The sequence below is a fragment of the Antrostomus carolinensis genome, unplaced genomic scaffold (assembly GCF_000700745.2).
Source record: "Antrostomus carolinensis isolate BGI_N321 unplaced genomic scaffold, ASM70074v2 scaffold15981, whole genome shotgun sequence".
Lineage (NCBI taxonomy): Eukaryota > Metazoa > Chordata > Aves > Caprimulgiformes > Caprimulgidae > Antrostomus > Antrostomus carolinensis.
The window spans coordinates 8,190-27,855 of NW_010296562.1; the positions used below are offsets into that span (position 1 = coordinate 8,190).

General features: G+C 46.3%; 1 protein-coding gene across 1 annotated transcript in view; it reads right to left on the reverse strand.

Moving 5' to 3' along the window:
- Window positions 1–1,236: 1,236 nt before the first annotated feature.
- The window catches only part of COL6A3 (collagen type VI alpha 3 chain), a 55,488-nt gene continuing 37,058 nt past the window's right edge, over window positions 1,237–19,666 (reverse strand). Inside the window, exons 32-43 of the mRNA XM_010178342.2 lie at window positions 19,279–19,311; window positions 19,123–19,159; window positions 18,998–19,009; window positions 18,352–18,845; window positions 17,639–17,738; window positions 16,423–17,121; window positions 15,091–15,199; window positions 13,867–14,147; window positions 12,186–12,446; window positions 9,460–9,534; window positions 1,889–2,059; window positions 1,237–1,277 (exon numbers count right to left, since the gene is read on the reverse strand). Coding sequence (XP_010176644.1) covers window positions 1,237–1,277; window positions 1,889–2,059; window positions 9,460–9,534; window positions 12,186–12,446; window positions 13,867–14,147; window positions 15,091–15,199; window positions 16,423–17,121; window positions 17,639–17,738; window positions 18,352–18,845; window positions 18,998–19,009; window positions 19,123–19,159; window positions 19,279–19,311 — 2,313 coding nt within the window. The remainder of the gene's footprint in view (window positions 1,278–1,888; window positions 2,060–9,459; window positions 9,535–12,185; window positions 12,447–13,866; window positions 14,148–15,090; window positions 15,200–16,422; window positions 17,122–17,638; window positions 17,739–18,351; window positions 18,846–18,997; window positions 19,010–19,122; window positions 19,160–19,278; window positions 19,312–19,666) is intronic.

Genomic DNA, 19,666 nt, shown 5'->3' on the forward strand with positions numbered 1-19,666 from the left:
TTTAGCTTCCTTGAGCTCAGATGAGGACAGGACCATGGGTGATGGACATCATGGTGATGGACAGCAAAGGACACACCCAAAAATGCCCATGGGGTCACTAAGTCATGCAGATTGGAGAGGCCAGGTTGCTCGGGGCCAGGTCCAACTCAGTTTCAATTCCTCCAGGATGGAGATTTCACAAGGAGGCATCTCAGTTTCCACCTTTTTCCGAGCTGGCAAATTCCAGGTTACTCAGTGATGAATATCCATACCACATCCACCCTCCCTTTACAGAACACTGGGATTTCCCTCTGAAGAAATGGTTTCCAGACCCCTGGAAGGTGACTCCGTTGGTACCCACCATGACTTTTTACAAAGACAAACCCATGAATTTCTCAAAACCTCCATTAGACTTTATTTAAAAGTTCTTTGTATAGACTTCCTGACACAGAATCCATAATAAAAATAAAATCCCCCTTCCCACCCACCTCCCCCCCTTCTCCCCAAATTGCTTTGCTTTGCATTTTATAAAACATAGAACATCAGAAGAATGCCAGGGGCATCCTACACCACAATTTCAAAATTGGTTAACTGAGGCCTTGGTCCCAGCAGTGCATTTGCATTCGGAAACTTTGCTTCCTTTTCCTTGCTAGTTGGGATGTTTACAAATGCATACAAGAGATCTAGTTTGAAATCTAATCCAGCCGAAGGAGAAAAATAAAAAAAAAAAAAATTAAAAAAAAAAAAGGAAGAAGGAAAAATTGAACCGCTTGTTTATCAGAATTAGCTACTCTCTTACACGAAGGCTTCCCCTGTAAAGTTATGCTCAGTTATGAAAATGATCAAAGCAAGCAGGTAACAGTTGCAGTGAAATTATTATGATTTTTTTTGATCTCATTTTTACAGTGCCTTAGATGGGCAGACTGCTGGAATTGGAAAAAAAAAAGCCAACAAAAAACAAGGGTCATTTAGAGATGGGTTGAGAGACGTTAAGAGTCTGCAATTAGGTAAATATTTGGTAATGTTGAAGCTATACAATATAACCCGGACACATGTAGCACTCAGTCCACACAAATAGTTTAGCACCATATTGATAGGTCATGCAGCAAAACACCTTCTTCAAGGTTTGCTTGGAAGTTAAAAGCATGAAATAGTACAGTGCAAGGTAGTCTATACCCTTAGCTTCTATAGGGGTAAGGTGGCAAAGGGCTGATGCTCCTGGCTCTCTCAGAGGTATGAGTTGACAGGTCGTTGGCTCTATGTTTCTATCGTTGTCACCACGCCAGGGTTGATGTTACCTGAAAAGGTTTGATGGAGGAAAATAAATGAGGTTATTCCATGCATGGGAAGGATATTGAAGGAGGATCAACAGAGTTCATTGCCAGGACTTGCTATGGTGTCCAGAACAGCACAAGCAAGTACCAGACTGGAAACGCCAGGGATCTGGCTGGTCCCCTTTCTAGCTACACAGCTGGAGAACAAGTCTTTTGAGTTCCCAGCCAAGGGAACTGGGGTTGTTGAGCCTGGAAAAAAGGAGGCTGAGGGGAGACCTTCTGCTCTGTCCAACTCCCTGAAATGAGGGTGGAGAGAGGTGGGTGTTGGTCTCTTCTCCCAAATAACAAGTGACAGGACAAGAGGGAACGGCCTTAAGTTGCGCCAGGGGAGGTTTAGGTTGGATATTAGGAAAAAATTCTTCAATGAAAGGGTTGTCAAGTATTGGAACAGGCTACCCAGGGAGGTGGTGGAGTCACCTTCCCTGGAGGTATTTCAAGGATGTGTAGATGTGGTACCTGGGGACATCCTTTAGTGGTGAACTTGGCAATACTGGGTTCACAGTTGGACTAGGTGATCATCATGGTCTTTTACAACCAAACTATTCTATGATTCTATAATTCTATATGCTGCTTACCAGGGACACAAACTGTTTCACATTCTTTCTGCGTGTTAAATCTGTTCTCATTGCCTCCGCAGCCGCCGTACCAGAACCGGGCGCAGCTCTTGGTGTCAGGGTCATAGTACCATTTCAGCACAAAGTTTCTGCAGGTCCCCTCTTCTTTTTGCAGCCCACAGATATCTGTGACTGTGGATAAAAGCAGGAGCAAGAAGAGTCAGCGATAGCACTCCAAGGTGAAACACAACCTCTCCGAATGTATTTGTGTGGGGGAGAAATGCTTGTGAGCAGGGCTGGCATGGAAGCTCAGTGTGGTGGTTTCACCATCTTGCACTTGTAGACTTAACAAAACACAACGTCCTTTGACTTCCAGCAACAAAATGCCAACATGGGTATATTATCAACATTCTTCTCATAATCAATCCCAGCTGAAACTAAACCTCAGTGCTGTTCTAGCTACTAAAAAGAAACCAGCTCTGGCCCAGCTACAAACCAGGACACTCAGAAAGGGCAACTACAGCATCGACTTTGTAATCTCATGTGACTAAATCCCATCTCTTAGTTTGCACAGAGAAGGTCTTTCTTTGGAGGTCACCAGCCCTGATCCACAAGCCCTTGGCTGTGTTGCTGTTATGCATCCACAGAGCGATGCTGAGCTGAAGAGTTGTTTGCAGTTGTCTGCAAATCCTGGGGATCTGCAGGAAATGAATTGGCATTCCTCAGAGCTGGGAGAGGACTGGCTGGGCTGTGAGGGAAAAAGGATTGGCACTATCATTTTCCTATTAAAAATACTGGCAGGCTCTGAAAAGAGAAATCTTCTATCTGAAGATGCTCCCAGACCTACCACACTCTGCTCCTGGCATCCTGCATCCCTTGTTGGATGAGTGGGGAAGAAAATATCAAAGCACCTGACTGTGTTAAAATGAAATTGCCAAATAAATTTTTAAAAATAAAGTAAAACCCCTTGATATTAGCCTCGAATTTACCATCAAGTCACAAATAAGGCATCCCTTGCACACAGGGATGAAGCACAGCTCATGCCACATGCTCAGCACAGTGTAGACATCAGCCATCACAGTTTGTCCTGGAAAAGGTTTGTTACTGTAGTCCCAAGTCAGATAGATCCCCAAAATTTCTGGTATCATGCTCATCACTGCCCCTTATCAGCAGCACAGTTTCAGGCTGCTGGTGTCCAGCCTTGGGCATGGGTGAAAATCATTAAGTAATCAATCAAGTAAAACAGCCAGCACTGAAAAATGAATGGGGAGTTCCCAGTGTAGAGTTCCTCTTACTGGAGGGGTATTTGCAACCTGGGTCCCTTTTTTAATTAAAAACCAACCAAAAACTCCTTTAACTTCTTTTATTTTTCCAAAAGCAAAGCTAAATCAATGTATATAGATTACCCGAGCAATGACTGCTGGGGAAATTCAGGTTTTGACATTACCTTCTTTGACAGTTGGATCTGATGATCTTAGAGGTCTTTACCAACCTTAATGATTCTATAAGAGTGGTCAAACATTGGAACAGGCTGCCCAGGGAAGTGGTGGAGTCACCATCCCTGGAGGTGTTCAAAAATCATGTAGACAAGGCACTTCAGGACATGGTTTAGTGGGCATGGTGGTGTTGGGCTGACAGTAGGACTTGATGATCTTAGAGGTCCTTTCCATCTTTAGTGATTCTATTCTATTATTCGTCTGATAATCTTGTCTTAGGATCATGTCTTTTGTAAACCAGGTGCCAGAAATCATGCTACTTAAAGGACTTGTCTGAAATAGTGGTTAATAGCCCCAAGCCTTCTGCTGTTCCCTTGTGATCATGCAGGGCCTCCAGAAATAGCTCTTTGGTAACAACAAAGGTGCCTGAACTAGCTGTGATCCTCAGGCAACTCATGTGAAGGCAGGGTTTTGTGAGATTAAGAGCTCAGCACTGGTAAAAAAATCATTTTATAATTGAAAAATCATTCTGATTTATTAGAATCACTTTTCGATGATTCTGCCTGTCCCAAGCAATACAAAAAAGCAATCAGCCACTAATTGCAAAGGGCTGAGAAATCTTCCCAGGTCTCTGTCCTACCAGAAACAGAGCCCTGATGTACCCACAAATGAATATTGGAAAGAATGGTTAGATATAAGGTGAACTTATAAAAAGGTGCGTTTGCCAGCAAGTTTCTTCGGGGCTGCTGAAAGCAAAGGCATAGTAAACCCTTCTAAAGTCTTCATGGGAAGAAGGATGCAGAAGATTACCCCTGAAATCCCAACTAGAAAGAAGGTCTGGCAATGGACCCCAGGCAAGTGTACTTCAAAGCAAATTGCAGCTGGTTCTGGTGGCTGCCCAGAGCCCAGGAATGCTGCAGTGAGGCCAGGATGCTCCTGGGATGGACATGGAAATGTCCAGACCAATGTCATGGACCTTGCACCCCAAACACAGGTATGCTGCGTTGTAGACCCTGCCAAATGTCTGAACCCATTCTGTCTGCTTGTTTTAATTGCATTCTTCCCCTCTTCTGTGTACAGGAGTCCCTCTGTGCCGTGAGTGACTGAAATCACTGCCAGAACAAGGCTGTGGTCCAAGGGGTCAGGCTCATGTGGTCCACGTTGTGGTCATGCTGGAGACTGGATGGTTTGTTTGAGCAGTGGCTTCACTGTTTAGATAGGAGGAGCTGGGAATATCTCCTTTCTGAGAGAGGAGACATGGCTGAAGGGATGCTCCTGCCCGTCGTCCTGTTCTAAACACAGCTTTTTAAAGCAGGATTTCTTTTTAAATCTCTCTTCTTCCTTGGAATTTGAAATCACTGTTGACCATCCAATTCAGCTCTGCTTTTGGGCTTCTACAGCCAAAAACTTCCCCATGCCTTTGGCAGGCTCTTTGCCTTTTTATATTCAGATTTTAAATTTTTTTATTTATTTTTTCCACAAAGTCCACCTCCCTTCTTCCCTGCCTTCCAAAACACTGAAAGCCAGCAGATGTGAATACAAGAACATCTCTACCCCAAACCCTGCGTTCCCTTTTGAGAACCCAACCAGTAATCAAACCATTCAGCTGATGGTGTAAGGTGTAATACAGGTGTAATACAATTTTCCTCTGTGGCAGGGGGTCCAGGCAGCCCAGCTTTCCCCTCCTTCATCCCCTTTAGAGGATGGAAGTGACCTTCAGGATCAGCAGAATGAGAGGGAAATTCAACCACCACTTTAGAGGTGGATCTGGTTTCAGGAAATCTGCTGCAAATTCACTTGAATTGTAATTGTTAGTTTTCCTGCCCTAATATTCACACCATGTGGGCTTGTGCCACTCTCCAATTTCAGACCCACATCAAACACCATCAACTAACTCCTCTGGTTGGCATTTTAACCAAAACCTTTCCCTCCTCCCCTACCAAAAATCCCAAGTCCAACACACCATAAATGAAACAAAAACTTCTCTAAAAATTTCAAAGAATTGATGGAGAGCAAAAACTAGGGAGCTAAAATGTGTTTAAGCTTTGGCTGTCTCTAGCAGGTTCAAAAGATGGGGACAGCCACCATAAGCCAGGGATTTAATACATCCTGTGGAGAAAACGTGCCTGGGTTCCTCAGTTGCACTTAGAGTTAATTCTGTTGTGGTAAAAAAATAAAATAAAATGAAATAAAATTAAAAATATATATGAAAATTTCAGTAATTAAAGGTCATCACAGCATTTAAAAGGCTTCAAAAGGGAGGTGGGTCTGGTGCACATTTTTGCACCCAAAGAGCTCTAAGGTTTGGGAGACCAACTCTTTTCTTGGTGGTGCACCTTGCCATGGTACATGGCATGGGCTGAGCTGAGAGCTTGACCCAACACCCAACATTTAAAAGCTGAGCTGCACGTGAATTCCCACATCTTTTTCCATGGTGGATCCAAGCTCTGGTTTTGCAGAAAACGAACAGAGAATGGAGAGAAAGTGATGAACAGAGCAGGGGATCCCAGCTGGGGGAGCAGAAGCACGAGCGTCCCTCCAGGGCCCCTCGATTGCTTTTTTTGACTATCTGCCCAAGGCAGAATGGTGCCAAGTTCATGAAAAATCACTTTAGCCTGAACAACAGTTGCTGGAAACATCATCAAGGCACATGATGGTGGTCGGAAGGGGCTGGTCTGTGGGATGGGGCTAGCAGAAACACACACCCTCTGGAGATACAACACATCAGAGAGGCTCCCCTGCTCTGTGAGGATTAAATCCTGCTCTAGACTGAAACAATGGGTTTCTGCATGAGCCTTACACTGCTTCCTCTGGCTGAGGAGTCCTCAAACTGCAACCAAAGGGTCTTTGTCCGGAATGCCTGTTTGCAGCCCGGAAGCACCTTGTGATCTCCTTTGGCAAGCATCTCCATGGTTAGTGGTGGCCTCCTCCCTGCTTGCCTGCCTGTTTCTGTAGGGGCACCCACAGCTCGAGTCTGATTTCAGGAGCCTAAAATACACCTAAGAAAATCAAATGGGTGGGAGGGGTCCTTAATTTGGTTTTTCAAACCCTGTCGTGCCCCTATGAGGATTAAAGCCCTGCCCTTGGATACAAGAGCTTGCTTCACTCCTAGGTTTCTCTCCCTGGTGGAACACGACTAGAAGGGGGAGGCTGCCATGATAACAAGGCTTTGTTGGGGTCAGGTTCCCAACCCAACCCTTGGTTGAACCAACCTGGGTGATTTCAAACCTCTACTTCCTTCCCAGGTCTTGAAGAGGTTTGCAAACACAACCACTTAACCTCAGAAACTCCTTTGAGGAAGAGAGGAGGTCATTGCCATTTCCCCATGGGTTCTTCCCTCAACTTTAATTTTTATCTTCTGATGGAAAAGGAAAATATCTGCACTCCAGACCCAAACACCATGGAGTAATTTTCCATCAAGTGTTTTGGTTAAAGGCAGTGAAACATTATATACCATATAGCTGTGGTTTGCACTCGTGCAAACACAACACGTCCTGGTGTGACAACACACATGCAAGGTGATGTGCTCATGCAAAGCAGATGGTAGGGCATGGTCATGTCAAGGGGCAAATGAAAACCAAGTCTAAACTACTGGTGATCTTGTGTTGGACAAGCTTGGATGCATGCTGTGAAATGGTCAAGGTGAAATCATGGATTTGCTTTGGTTTATGGTGATAATTTGGTTTTGGTGTGTTACCTGACAATAATCTTTTCTCAAGGGGTGGCTGCTGCATGGCTTTCTCAGCTGCTGCTGGAGGAAAAAGCACGTGGGTATGGATTTTAAACGATGTTTTCTCTTCAATCCAAACATCATTTGACAATATGATAGAATACAAAACGATTAATCCCCACGTGGTACTTACATGGTTTTAAGCATTTGCTAATGCACTCAGCTTCGGCCTCAAATCTATTGGCATTACCACCACAGCCACCATACCAACCCTGGCTGCAGATCTTGTTTTTGTAGTCAAAGAACCACACAATCTGATAGTCCTTGCACTGCATGCCCATGTCAAAGTCCAGCAAGCAAGGGTCTGGCCAATCTGCATGTCAAAAGGTGCAAAGGTTAAGTGAGTCTGAAAGGGTTAAAAGCTGAAAAGGTAAAGAGATTGCAAAGAAAAAAATAAAAAATAAAATAAAAAAAAGCCTGGAACAGGACTGGTGGTATTTCCTCGTCCTGTGATTTCTCCTCCTGAATGAAAACCTTCCCCAGCCTCCAGCTTATCTCTCACTGTTCTTGATTTCATTACACATCCAAGCCCTGAATCCCTGGACTAAGGTGGTAGGAGCTTGGATCAAGCCCTCACACAACTCCCTTCATCTATTTTCTAAGCTCTTTGTCTTGGCAGTAACTTTTCCTCCTTAAGTGTGTTTATTTTCTCTCTAAAGGGAAGACACACCTGGTAGACTTTAAGGCTTGATGAAGATTTAAACATACCTTCCCTTCCTGCCCAGAAATTAGAATTTAGGTCCAAACCCTAGAGTTTTTGTGAGCAAAGATCATCCGTGCTAGCAAATGCTTTGCCTAGATAAGTAGGGCAGAATTTGGGGCTTCCTCCAAAGAGGAGACCCTACGCATGGAGGTCTCCCATTGCACAGAAAACTAGAGAAGACTCAGCTAAACAACCCATCCCAAATCCCCCGCCCTGTTTAACCTCTTCAGCCGACTGAAAAACTTCAGGTTAGCATCCTCAGGGAATATTTCTCCCAAATTGCTGGCTGCCAAAAATCCTTGGGCAGAGACATTCACTGCAGGTGGGTCAACAAGGGAGCTGAGGAGAAGAAGTCTGCGTTGAAGCGCAGAGTGAGCACACAGCACATCCATTTTCCCTCTGGCAGACCCACACAAGCCTACGTGCTTTGTTTCCAAAGGGCTGGCACACAAGGGGTTAAACAAAACCATAGGGGTGCTTGTCACCTGGTTGGAGACAAGCCAAGTGAAGGCTTCAGAGGGGATGTCAGTGCCAGGGAGAAGGACCAAATGAGTGGAAACACATGGGAGGGATGGGATGATGGGACATGCAACAAGGCAGAAATGAGATAGTCCTTGCCCAGCACAAGCCCGTGGCACCTCTGGTGCAGCAAGCTCTGGTGGTACCACCAGCCAGGCATGAGGTCCACGCTCATCCCTTTCAACGCAAGCAGACAGACCCCAGCAGCAGCTTTGCAACTCTTGTTGGCTGAACACACCGAGCAGCAGCATCTCCCCATGCTCTCAAATCACCTCTGGAAGAAAATGAGCCACAGTGCAAGCAAAATGCTTCAAGAAAAACATGAGTGTGATGATTCAGGGACGAGTTTTGGATGCCAGGTCCATAGTTGATGCTTGCAAAAGGGCTGTGTTGCTTTATGAGGCCTGAGAGCCCTCCCAGGCTCTTGGAGGAAGGGTTGCAGCCTGGCATGCTACAACTGAGTGTCATAGCACCAATATAATGAGCTTCATGTCAACAAAAGCAATGAGATGATGTATGAACAGCTACAGTGATTATGGGTGGTTAACACAGGTCAATGGGATGAACCATGGAGTAGGAGCTGACAGCTTGCTCATTTAGTAGTGCTCTACATACATCATCGGTGGCAGAGAAACAAGGGGTGAGCAGATGGGTGAAACTGGAGGGAGGCAACTAATTAGCCCAATTTATGCAAATGTTTGGCACTAACTCCCCTGCAATCCCTGGCTGTTGGTCAAGCCCTTGTGTGTGTTAAACCAAGGAGCCAAGACATATTCTTGTCCCCAAATGGGGAGCAAGATTGTGAACAATCAGGTGATGTTCTACAACCACATCTGCATCTAGATGTGCTGGAGAGGCCACGGGGCACAGCCTGTCCCTGGCTCATCTCCCATTCTTGCAGTGGAAACAGGACCTGGTTTGAGTTATCCCATAAAGATCATAGAAATTTCAAGTGGCTCTGGATCCATCATGGAGCAGAGACCCCAAAACATGGTTCAGGTCTGCATGGACAAGGCTGTCATCTAGCTCATAATCTCCTGGCTCTGCAGAGCAAAGGTCTCACAGATCCTTTGGTCCTAGCAGGGCTCCAAGAAAGGCCAGGTTTGGGAGCAGGCAAAAGGAAGAACAGTGCAGGTGGCCAGGATCTTGGTGAGGGTCATGGCAGAGCCCCCATCCCAGCATTCCCACCATCACCCATACTCACCACTCTCAGGCCCTTCCAGCGGCTCGGTGTTGAGCATCATGTTGGCCAGGGACACCTTGGTCTGTGCCGGGGTCTCTGGGGAGGAGAAGCAGCAGGGTCAGCCAAGGGGAAGGAGATCTGCAGCAGCGCCCTGGGCGCAGCCATAAACAGTCTCACTGGCCCCAGCTCCAGCACAGGGGACACACACAAGTTGGAGGACTCGGGTCTGGATCTGTTTAGTCCAGCACATACATTTCAGAGATGTTTATTGGAGGCAGCTGACGGGATGAGTAATCCACAACCGCCCAGCAGTGCCGGGACGGGTTCGCCTTGTTCTCCCCAGCCAGCAGCTCTGCTGCATGGTTGGGCTCATCTTTGGGGCTGACTGTGGAGAAGCATCCTCTCCAGGGCCCCAAGTGACTCTGGTTTGGATAGCCCCTGCTCACCCCACTGCGTGCAACTGGAGGGCTCTGGAGGAGCAGATGTTGCCAGTTTAGGTTGGCTCTTCTGGCCTAAGGGAAAAAACAGTGTCCTCCAGGGGAGCATGGACACTGGCCCAGGTTGGTCAGAGAAGCTGTGGCTGCTCCTCCCTGGAAGTGTTGAAGGCCAGGTTGGATGAGGCTTTGAGCAACCTGGTCTAGTGGAAGGTGTCCCTGCTGATGGCAGGGGGGTTGGAACTGGATGATCTTTAAGGTCTCTTCCAACCCAAACCATTCCATGATTCTATGAAATACACCACGATGGATCTTCTCTCATTCCCCTGCAGACCTCAAGGACTGTCCATGCATTGCATACCTCTCCTTGATCACAATCCTCCCATCACTACCTCACATTCCTTTAGGATCTATTTTGTTGAGGACTCACCAGGGGAAAGAAATCCTTGATGGAATGGAGAACATGGTTCATATTGCATCATGCCCTGAGTGGCTGCACCATATTGCATCATGCCCCTTCCCAGGGCAACCTGTGGCTCATTTTCCATGGGGCTGGAGGGGGCTGCAGCCACAGGAAGGGTTGGATTTGCTTTTCTCTGGTGGAGGGTGTGGGTAAAGGGGACAGTGCTACCCAGTGTACAGGTCACAGCTCGTGGGCATAGGTGACATCATCGCTGCCTGCCCAGTTTGTTCCCACTTGAGATTTACTGTATGGGAAATGCAGCTTCCCTGGACATGGAGAGCTCCATGGAGAACTCAGCCTATGCAAACATTACTTCTACACATTAATGTCTTTTCTCAACATTTTTGTGGGCACGTTTATTGCTCATGAAAGTAAAAGACTTCAGACCTGACCCAAACCCACTGAAGCCAGGAAAGGCTCTCTGTGGACACTGAAATTGGCTCTGAAGTGCCAGAAGCAGACAGATGCAGCAGTGGCAGGACCAACACAAACCTCTGAACACCACCAAGCTGAGTCACCCCTATACCAAACTAAATATATTTTTTAAAAAATATTGGCTGTGTCTTACATAGCAACTTCTGGCCATGCCAAAGGTTTTGGTGAGGTTTATCTCTGACCTGTACACATGGAGCTTGGATCCCCAAAGGACTAAATTCTCCATTTAATCTCTTCATTTAATCTCTTTAGAAGCTGAACACGAGCAGACAATGTGCACTCACAGCCCAGAGGCCAATAACCGTATCCTGGGCTGCATCAAGAGAAGCGTGTCCAGCAGGTCGAGGGAGGGGATTCTCCCCCTCTACTCCGCTCTTGTAAGGCCCCACCTGGAATACTGCATCCAGTTCTGGAGCCCCCAACATAAGAAAGACATGCACCAGTTAGAACAAGTCCAGAGAAGGGCCACCAGGATGATCTGAGGGCTGGAGCATCTCTCCTATGAAGACAGACTGAAAGAGTTGGGGTTGTTGAGCCTGGAGAAGAGAAGGCTCCGGGGAGACCTTCTAGCGGCCTTCCAGTACCTAAAGGGGCTACAAGAAAGCTGGGAAGGGACTTTTCATAAGGGCAGTTAATGACAAAACAAGGGGAAATGGGTTTAAGCTGAAAGAAGGGAGGTTTAGCTGAGATATTAGGAAGAAGTTCTTCACTGTGAGGGTGGTCAGACACTGGAACAGGTTGCCCAGAGAAGCTGTGGCTGCTCCTCCCTGGAAGTGTTGAAGGCCAGGTTGGATGAGGCTTTGAGCAACCTGGTCTAGTGGAAGGTGTCCCTGCTGCTGGCAGGGGGGTTGGGACTGGATGATCTTTAAGGTCCCTTCCAACCCAAACCATTCTATGATTCTATGATTCTTTGTGGGGATTTTTTTGGGGGGGTGGGTAATATACTATGCAAAGCTCTGGGAATGGCGATTAGAGAAGCAGCTTTTCTTGCTTATTTTGCCGTCAGGTTGGACTGAATTTACTCTGTGTTAATCCAGTTTGACTCTCTAATTACAACAATTCCGGCTGGACCCCACCAAGACCCATTATGCAAAGCCTCCAGGACGCACAACAAGACAAACCCGCCCTCTGGGACTGGTTTTAATTCACCCACAAGCTGCATCAATTTAACACCATTGATGTGTCAGCTCGTGTTTGCCAAAGAAACCTTCTCAGCGTTTCATAACTAGGTCCTGCTGCTGGACTGGAAGATGCCAGACATGCAGTGACACAACTGATCATTGTCAGGGCTAGGATCATTGGTATCTCCTGATTCCCCATCCCTTACATGTTGGTTTGGGGTTTTTTTTCCATTTTTGTATCTATTTTATGAAAAAAAAATCAAGTTTGGTTTGTTTTCCCTGAGAAGTACTTACTCGTGCTGAATGTCCCTGTGTAGGTTACTTTGGGTTGGGCTTTCTGGTAGCCAGTAATGACAACAAGGTACTTCTGTCCACTTCTGAGTCCTCGGATGATGTGCTCAGTGCCGGTCAGGTTTTGCTTCTGCACCAGAGTGTGGTCATGTGCTAAGGTGATGGTGATATCAGAAACGTAAGCGTTGTGTGGCTCGGGGCTGGCCCAGCGTAGCCTGGCACTGTTCTCGGTGATATCAGTGATCTGGATGTCGTGGGTCTTTGCTGCAATGCAAAGTCAGAAGAAACACTGAGCAAAGATGTAGGTCTCAAGGAAAAAGTGTCTCAGTGCTGCAGGATCTCCTTCCTGGTCCACAGCAATGATTCTCAGCACAACTTCACAAGCTGGGGAAGGGTCTGGAGCACAAGTGTGATGAGTTCACAGCTCAGGGAACTGTGGTTGTTGAGCCTGGAGAAAAGGAGGCTGAGGGGAGACCTTCTGGTTCTGACCAAGTCCCTTGGAGGAGGGTGGAGAGAGGTGAGGGTGGGTCTGTTCAACCAAGGACCAAGGGACAGGACAAGAGGAAATGGCCTCCAGTTGTGCCAGGGAAGGTTTAAATTGGATCTGAGGAAAAACTTCTATACCAAAATGGTAGTTAAGCATTGAAACAGGCTGCCCAGGGAGGTGGTGGAGTCCCCTTCCCTGGTGGGATTTAAAAGATGGGTAGACAAGGTGCTCAGGGACATGGTTTAGAGGTGGAATTGGTAGTGTTGGGTTTATGGTTGTACTCAATGACCTTAAAGGTCTTTTCCAACCACTACAATTCTATGATTCCCCAACAACTGTAAACATCTCCAGTCAGATCATTCTCTAGGGTACAGTGGGTTCACTGAACTGCTGAAGGTTGTCAAGCAAAGCATGCTTAAGATTGAACATAACCTTAGGCAGGTCAAAGATGCTATTAAGGTAAGGTTTTCCTGCTATGGCAGAGTGGATGAAACCTTTATAAATGCTGCTTGGAAGCAACAGCAGAACAAGAAACACCCAGAAGTGTTTGTTCCTCTCAAGCATTGACCTTGCAAAAAACTGATTGCTTGTATTTATGGCTTTTTATTTATGGAGACATGAATTCATTGACTGGGTTAGTGTCCTTGGGTGTAGAGTTGCCTGCACCTCCTTGCAAAAACCCATGGGAAAGCTCCTTTACATGAACTGTGCTCACACATGAGAGCTTTAACATTCCCAGGGAGTTCTCCACATTGATTTGGTGATGAACTAACTGTTTATATGAGCTGACAGAGAATTCCAACCACCCCGTTGTATGAATCACCATCAATAACAAAACTTAGCCAAGGGCTATTGCTACAAGGAAAACATAGAAAGCACATGGGCCACACTAGAAAGAGAAGTGCTCTGTCGTTGGACTACCAAGCTAGGCAGCAGATGATGGATTGTCCCATGTTTAGGTGTCCTGCTTGTATTGGTTTTACACAAACTTCTCAATGCAAAAGTTGACAAAGCCTCCAACAACCCAGTGCAGATTTCCAATTTGACACCTAAAATCTTGTTTCTGCAAGCACAAAACTTGGCCACTTAGTGACACTTCCCATAGGAATAATCCTCATGGGGAGGAGGAAAACCACAACCCCCTGTGGCACAGAGAAGCAAGAAGCATCACAAGCAAGGGGAGAGCCTTTCACATACCACCTTGTCTTCTCCTGCCACCTGCCACGGTGGCCGTGCTGCCTGCGGTGCTGCGGCCGGTGGCTTTGGGGTGGGCGGCGGTGTTTGATGCGCTCTGTACAGTGGCGTTCATCTGGACTGTGGTGCTGGCTGTGGTCTGGTCAGTGGCTCTGGTCTGGACCGTGGTGCTGGCAGTGGTGGTTCTGACATGGGTGTTGGTGCTCACAACAGGCTTGACGCTCGGACTGACTGTGGTGCTGGCACTGATGGTCCGGCTTATGGTCACGTTGGGTGCCACGTACCTGTGGAAGCAAAAGCAACTGATATGGCTTTTGGGTTTGTTTGTTTTTTTCTTTCCCCTGTATAAGCAGAATTTTGGAAGTGGAGAGAGTTCATAGAACCATAAAATGGTTTGGGTTGGAAGGGACCTTAAAGATCATCCAGTCCCAACCCCCCTGCCAGCAGCAGGGACACCTTCCACTAGACCAGGTTGCTCAAAGCCTCATCCAACCTGGCCTTCAACACTTCCAGGGAGGGGGCATCTACAACTTTCTTGGGCAACCTGTTCCAATGTCTGACCACCCTGAGTTGATATAGAAACCATTGTCAAGAACCCCCTGGAGGTCAACAGTCTTTGTCAGCTTTAAATATGTCCACATCCAAGTGGTAAAAAGTGCTGTAGGGCATTGGCTAACACTTGAGGCACAAGTCTACCTGTCCACCAATTTTACACATGTAGGAGTGAATTCAGTAGACAGATCATCACCATGACTGATTTCAAGAGGCTCGGCCTTCAAAAGCCAGCACACTTCTGTGCCAACAATGAATGGGTCATGGTGACACAAGCTTTCACTTCTCTTCAGGAAATATAGGATATATTCCATGATGGATCCTAAATATTAGGTAGTCCAGGGCAGCCCAGCCTCTGAAAATAGCTCGTTGAGTGGAAAACCCCAAATTAGTAGTATTTTCTGGAATTCCTGAGCATATACCTCCTTCATATCCTTTATATATCTATAAATATGAAATTGAACCCAAATTTAAAGCTGTATGTGTACTTGTCTACCCTTCTCTAGTAGATATATCTGTTGCTTTTTTTGACACAGCACTAAAGGAACTAGTAAAATCCTAATTGTCAGCATTGAACTTGCTTTTCCTTTCTTTCTCCAAACAGGGACTGGGAAGTGAAGGCTTCTCCCCCAGACAGGCTGTTGGCAAAGCTCATTCTCTGGTAGACAAACTTACACTGCTTTTTGCCCGGTGTGTACAGGGCTCTGGCCCTTGGTTTGCTGATTGTTCTGGAACCACTCACACTGTTTCCTCATCTCTGGAGTCAAGTGGAAAGCAGAGTCACCTAGAGACAGAGACAGCCTGGCATTAAACACTGGTGTTGAGGATGATGGTTACCTACCAACAATATAGAACATCTATTTCTTCTTGATTTCAAAAAACCTCTTCTCTCTTTGCTTGTTCTGATAAAAGCTATGGAATATCTCTTGACGTTTGGTGCGGTTACTGCGACATCCTGGTCTGGGAGATTTGTTATTCCAATTGACAAACATGGGAGCAGGAACTTCAAGGTAGCAAAGGACTGTATGTCTTTGTTTGTCACATGTAAACAGCTTTCTTATAACATGGCACTTCCAACCACACAGTTAATATTTTCTCAAGAGTTAGAAGTTTCCAGGACTGCTCTAAGTGGTAAATGGAAAAAGTAAACTGAGAAAACCTAAACATTTATTCCCAGGGAAAGGTGTGCTTACGTTTGCTTCTTATTTAATGCAAGACATTCCTGAATCAGTGGTTTATTAGCCCAGTAGACTGATTTTCAGGACTCTTCTGATAAAACTGGCTTTCCTGTCCTTGTTGGCCAGGTCTGTTCAGGAACTCTGGCAGCTGGCTCTAGCTGGAGATCCAGCCTGGGTTCTCTAGTTAAGCTGAGATGCAAATTTTCAAGGCACAATCTGGCACATCCCAAACACAGCAGCATTATTTATCCCTGAGCAAGGAATCCTTTCCATCTGGTCCTTAAATCTGCATACCGCAACTCCAGATCTCATCCTGAGCTGTCCGAATGCCTTCTAGACATGATGTTTATGCTGAAGTCAGGAAGAAAGATTTGCTGGGTGATCAAGGAGCTCAGGGGGGAGGGCTAGCAGGCTGCTAGGCTGCAGAGGAACAAGAGACCAGACCCTATGGGACATGCTGATGTGACTGGCAAGCCAGGCAGGATTAGGTCAGATCCCACACGTGTCCATGGTGACCAAGTCAAACCAGATAGAAGTGTAGACTCTACTTGGCAGATCAACAGACTGTGTGGGATGTGCTGGGGAGGGCAAAGTGAACAAAACCCATCCACATTCAACTAGGCAGACCTACGAGCAGCAACAAAAGAGACTGAACAGTACAGCAAATATAAAAATAGACTAACACCTCATGGACTCCACCACCCAAAGAGGTGATCAGGCTACAGTTCACCCGACCAACAGGCAGGTAGACCAAACTTGACATACTGACACCTCTGAGGTCACACATTGTCCCTTCCATAACACTTTAGCTCCAGGATGTCATACTTACTTCTGATAAAAGATGGCAGCAGTCTCCCAAAGCGTAGTAAAGGCTCTTCATGAAGCTCTCCTGGTTTATCCACCAATTTGAAGAACACATCGTTTGGCTCACTGGCTAGGCTATAGATATTCTTCGCATTCACCTTCCTGCCAATGCCCAAGACAACAAAGAAGTACCCTTTGCATTTTGCACCAATAACAACCTTCTGCAGGTACTCAAGTTCTTTTTTATTCACTTTTCCAGTCATCATCAGAACTATGACTTTTAGATCCCGAGGGTTTGGTGCACTTTCAAAAACATGAGCCATTGTGTGTTCAATTGCACTTCCTATAGCCCTTGTGCCATGGAGCTGGGTCATTTGGTTGTGAAGGTAATTGATGATCTTCTCTTTGGATCCATAATCAGTTAGGGAAAACTCAGTTTTTACTGGTGGGAAGCTTGAGTTGGTTTCATATTCATAAGGAGCTTGCTGGAGAACTGCCACTCTTGCATGGTGCTGAGATACTTTTGGCTCAGAGCTGATTTCCAGGTTACTTACAAGGTGGGAAATGTACTTCTTCATCTCACTGAACTGCAGAGGGGTGGTGGACTCCGAGCTATCCATAATGAAGGCGATGTCAGTGTCTACATCTGTTGGGGCTGCCCTTCTGTCTCTGAATACAGGTCTCTGACTACCAAAACCGCAGATGGGATCAGGGTCACACACATCTAGGGAAGAAATACAGCAGGTTTCACCTGGAGGAACTGAAGATGACCCTCATTTGCCACTGTCAATATCTCTTGTGTCATATGAAATACTATTATCAAGTCATGAACGTTCACTGGTTCATTACTTGACATGAAAGTCATTTCATCCCACAACACATTTAGTTATGCATTTAGTATTTTTATGATCTCCTTTGTCCAAAGGGATCCCTCAAGTGCTCTGTCAGAAATGGCAGGAGGCCATCTTTTACAGCACTTAGCTATCGGTATTTGGGCGGTAAAAATGGGAACCAGCCAAAAAAAAGGAGTTTCTCTTTACAAAGTGGAGAACACTCATGCTCAACAGCAAACCTCATTGACAACGCCAACGTTTCTTGCTCAATTGAAGAACGTGAATCCCTTCTCTTCAGCAGCAAAAGGGCTGACTCCCAACTGGGTTTCCCTTCTGCATCACTGACAAACGACTGCTGCACGACCAGAAGGATTTGGCACTGTCTAAAGGAGAATTTGAATGCTTTACCCAGACAAATGTGACAAGTCAAGAGCCTCCGGATAGTTTCATTCAGCTGACTGCCGCTGGCTGGAAGAACAATTGCGTGTCCAACCGCTGTGTTGTTGATCTGGTGAGATGCAAACAGAAAAACCATGGTGTTACTGTTAGTAAATGCTGCCTTCTGTTACTTTCAGCTCAAAGGAGAGGAGGGCAACCCACAACTCCAAGGGATTCTCTACTCAGCACGTTGCTTTTGGTGGATCCCCTTTGGAGGAACCTAATGCCCCTGACATCAGTTAGTGGGACTAGTTTAGAGATGTAAACTCCAAGAAAAGGGTCAAGCACTTGAACTAGTGCTCAAGGTGCTCGTCTGGGGCTTTTTTGTTGCTTTAAATCTCAGTACTTCCACTGTCTCTCTGCCAGCTCTACTCTAGCTTTGCCTCGCTGTCTCAGTCAGACCTTTCTCACTACAAGGACCATTTCATACCACACCTGGTACCCTGGGACCATGTTCTGGGAAAAAATATGACTTATCAGAACCACACTAGTGTTTCTGTTTTGGATTTCCCTCCTAATAGACATGCTGGGTGAGTTTGGCCAGCAATGCTTTCTCAGTGCTAAGCACTTGAAAGGTCTGTGGAAGCCAACCACTGCCTGTAGGAGCCAACATTATCCATCTCCCCAGAAAACCAGACTAAGATCATGAGCAGAAAAGGAAAGAAAGGGTGAGTGACTCCAACCTCCAGAGCTCTGGTGAGAACTGGGTCCTGCCTGCTGGTAAGGAACACTGGCATGACTCCAGCATCGTAGAGTTTCAGCACGGCGTCGTTGAGCTGTGGGGAAGCTCTTGTGTCCCCATTGCTGAAGAAGACAGCCACTTTCCTCATAAGGAAGCCACTTCGGGCACGCTTGAAGGTATTCCTGGCCACGAAGGACATGGCAGTCTCCAGGCTGCGTGGTTTTGTTGTCAAGGTCGCCTGGAAGTTTTGGATCTGCTGGAGGAGGCTCGATTTCTTCCTGGCATCAGCAAAGCGGATCTCTGTGGTGACCTCATTGTTGTAGGTGACCAGGGCCACCCGAGCACCCCTAGGACAGTTGCTCTCAGCGATGGTTAAGTTGTTGACCACTCTGAGCACAGTTTGCTTCATCCTGTTGAAAACTTCCCTCACAACACCTGAGGAGGTGTCAATAGCAAAGGCCAGCTCAGTTGGGAAGACAGGGCACTCCTTGGGACCTGCAAGAATCGTGCATTGGGAACAAATAACACCCCAAATAGTTGTCAAGGTGCAAGGACCATGGGGTAAACCTTTCATACCATGTACACAGGGAGGGAAATAATTCTGACACGTGGTCACATTGGGGTTTAGAGAACTGAAGGTGACTTACCGTAGCAGCAAGCTGTGGGGAACATGGAGAGAGAAAAAAAAATCAGCTTGGTCAGTGCCATTTGTGCAACATGATGAACATACCAGGGTAGTGACAGGGAATTGGCAAAGCCCTGAGGTACTCACGGCATTTGTCTTTGATGTTCCGCACAAGCGCACATTGCTTTGGAAAATAAAACAAAAGAGAAGGAGAAAGGGAAAAAAAAACCCAAATATATATATATATGTGATACAACCAACAAAAGAGCATTCCAAAACAAGAGATAAAGATGCCACACTTACATCTCTGGATTCTCCTTTATCGCCTTTAAGTCCCTGTTAAAGAAAAAGAAGAGAAGAGAGGAGAAGAGAGGAGAGGAGAGAGGAGAGAGGAGAGAGGAGAAGAGAGAGAAGAGAGAGAAGAGAGAGAAGAGAGAGAAGAGAAAATTGAGTGCAATGTGCATTTTCAGGGTGCCCCATGAACCCAGTTTGAATTATTATTTAGGAGTAAGCCTAGCTGAGACCAAACCCAAAAGGGATATTTATGATGCTCTAGGTTCATGTGCAAAGCAAGCCAAGTCACCTTGGCCTTTCTAGGGTGCTGTGTGCCAGTCAGATTTGGTCACAGACCATATCCTGTGTGGAGTGATCAATGATAAAGAGCTGGGAACTTCCTAGAAGGAGCTTTAAG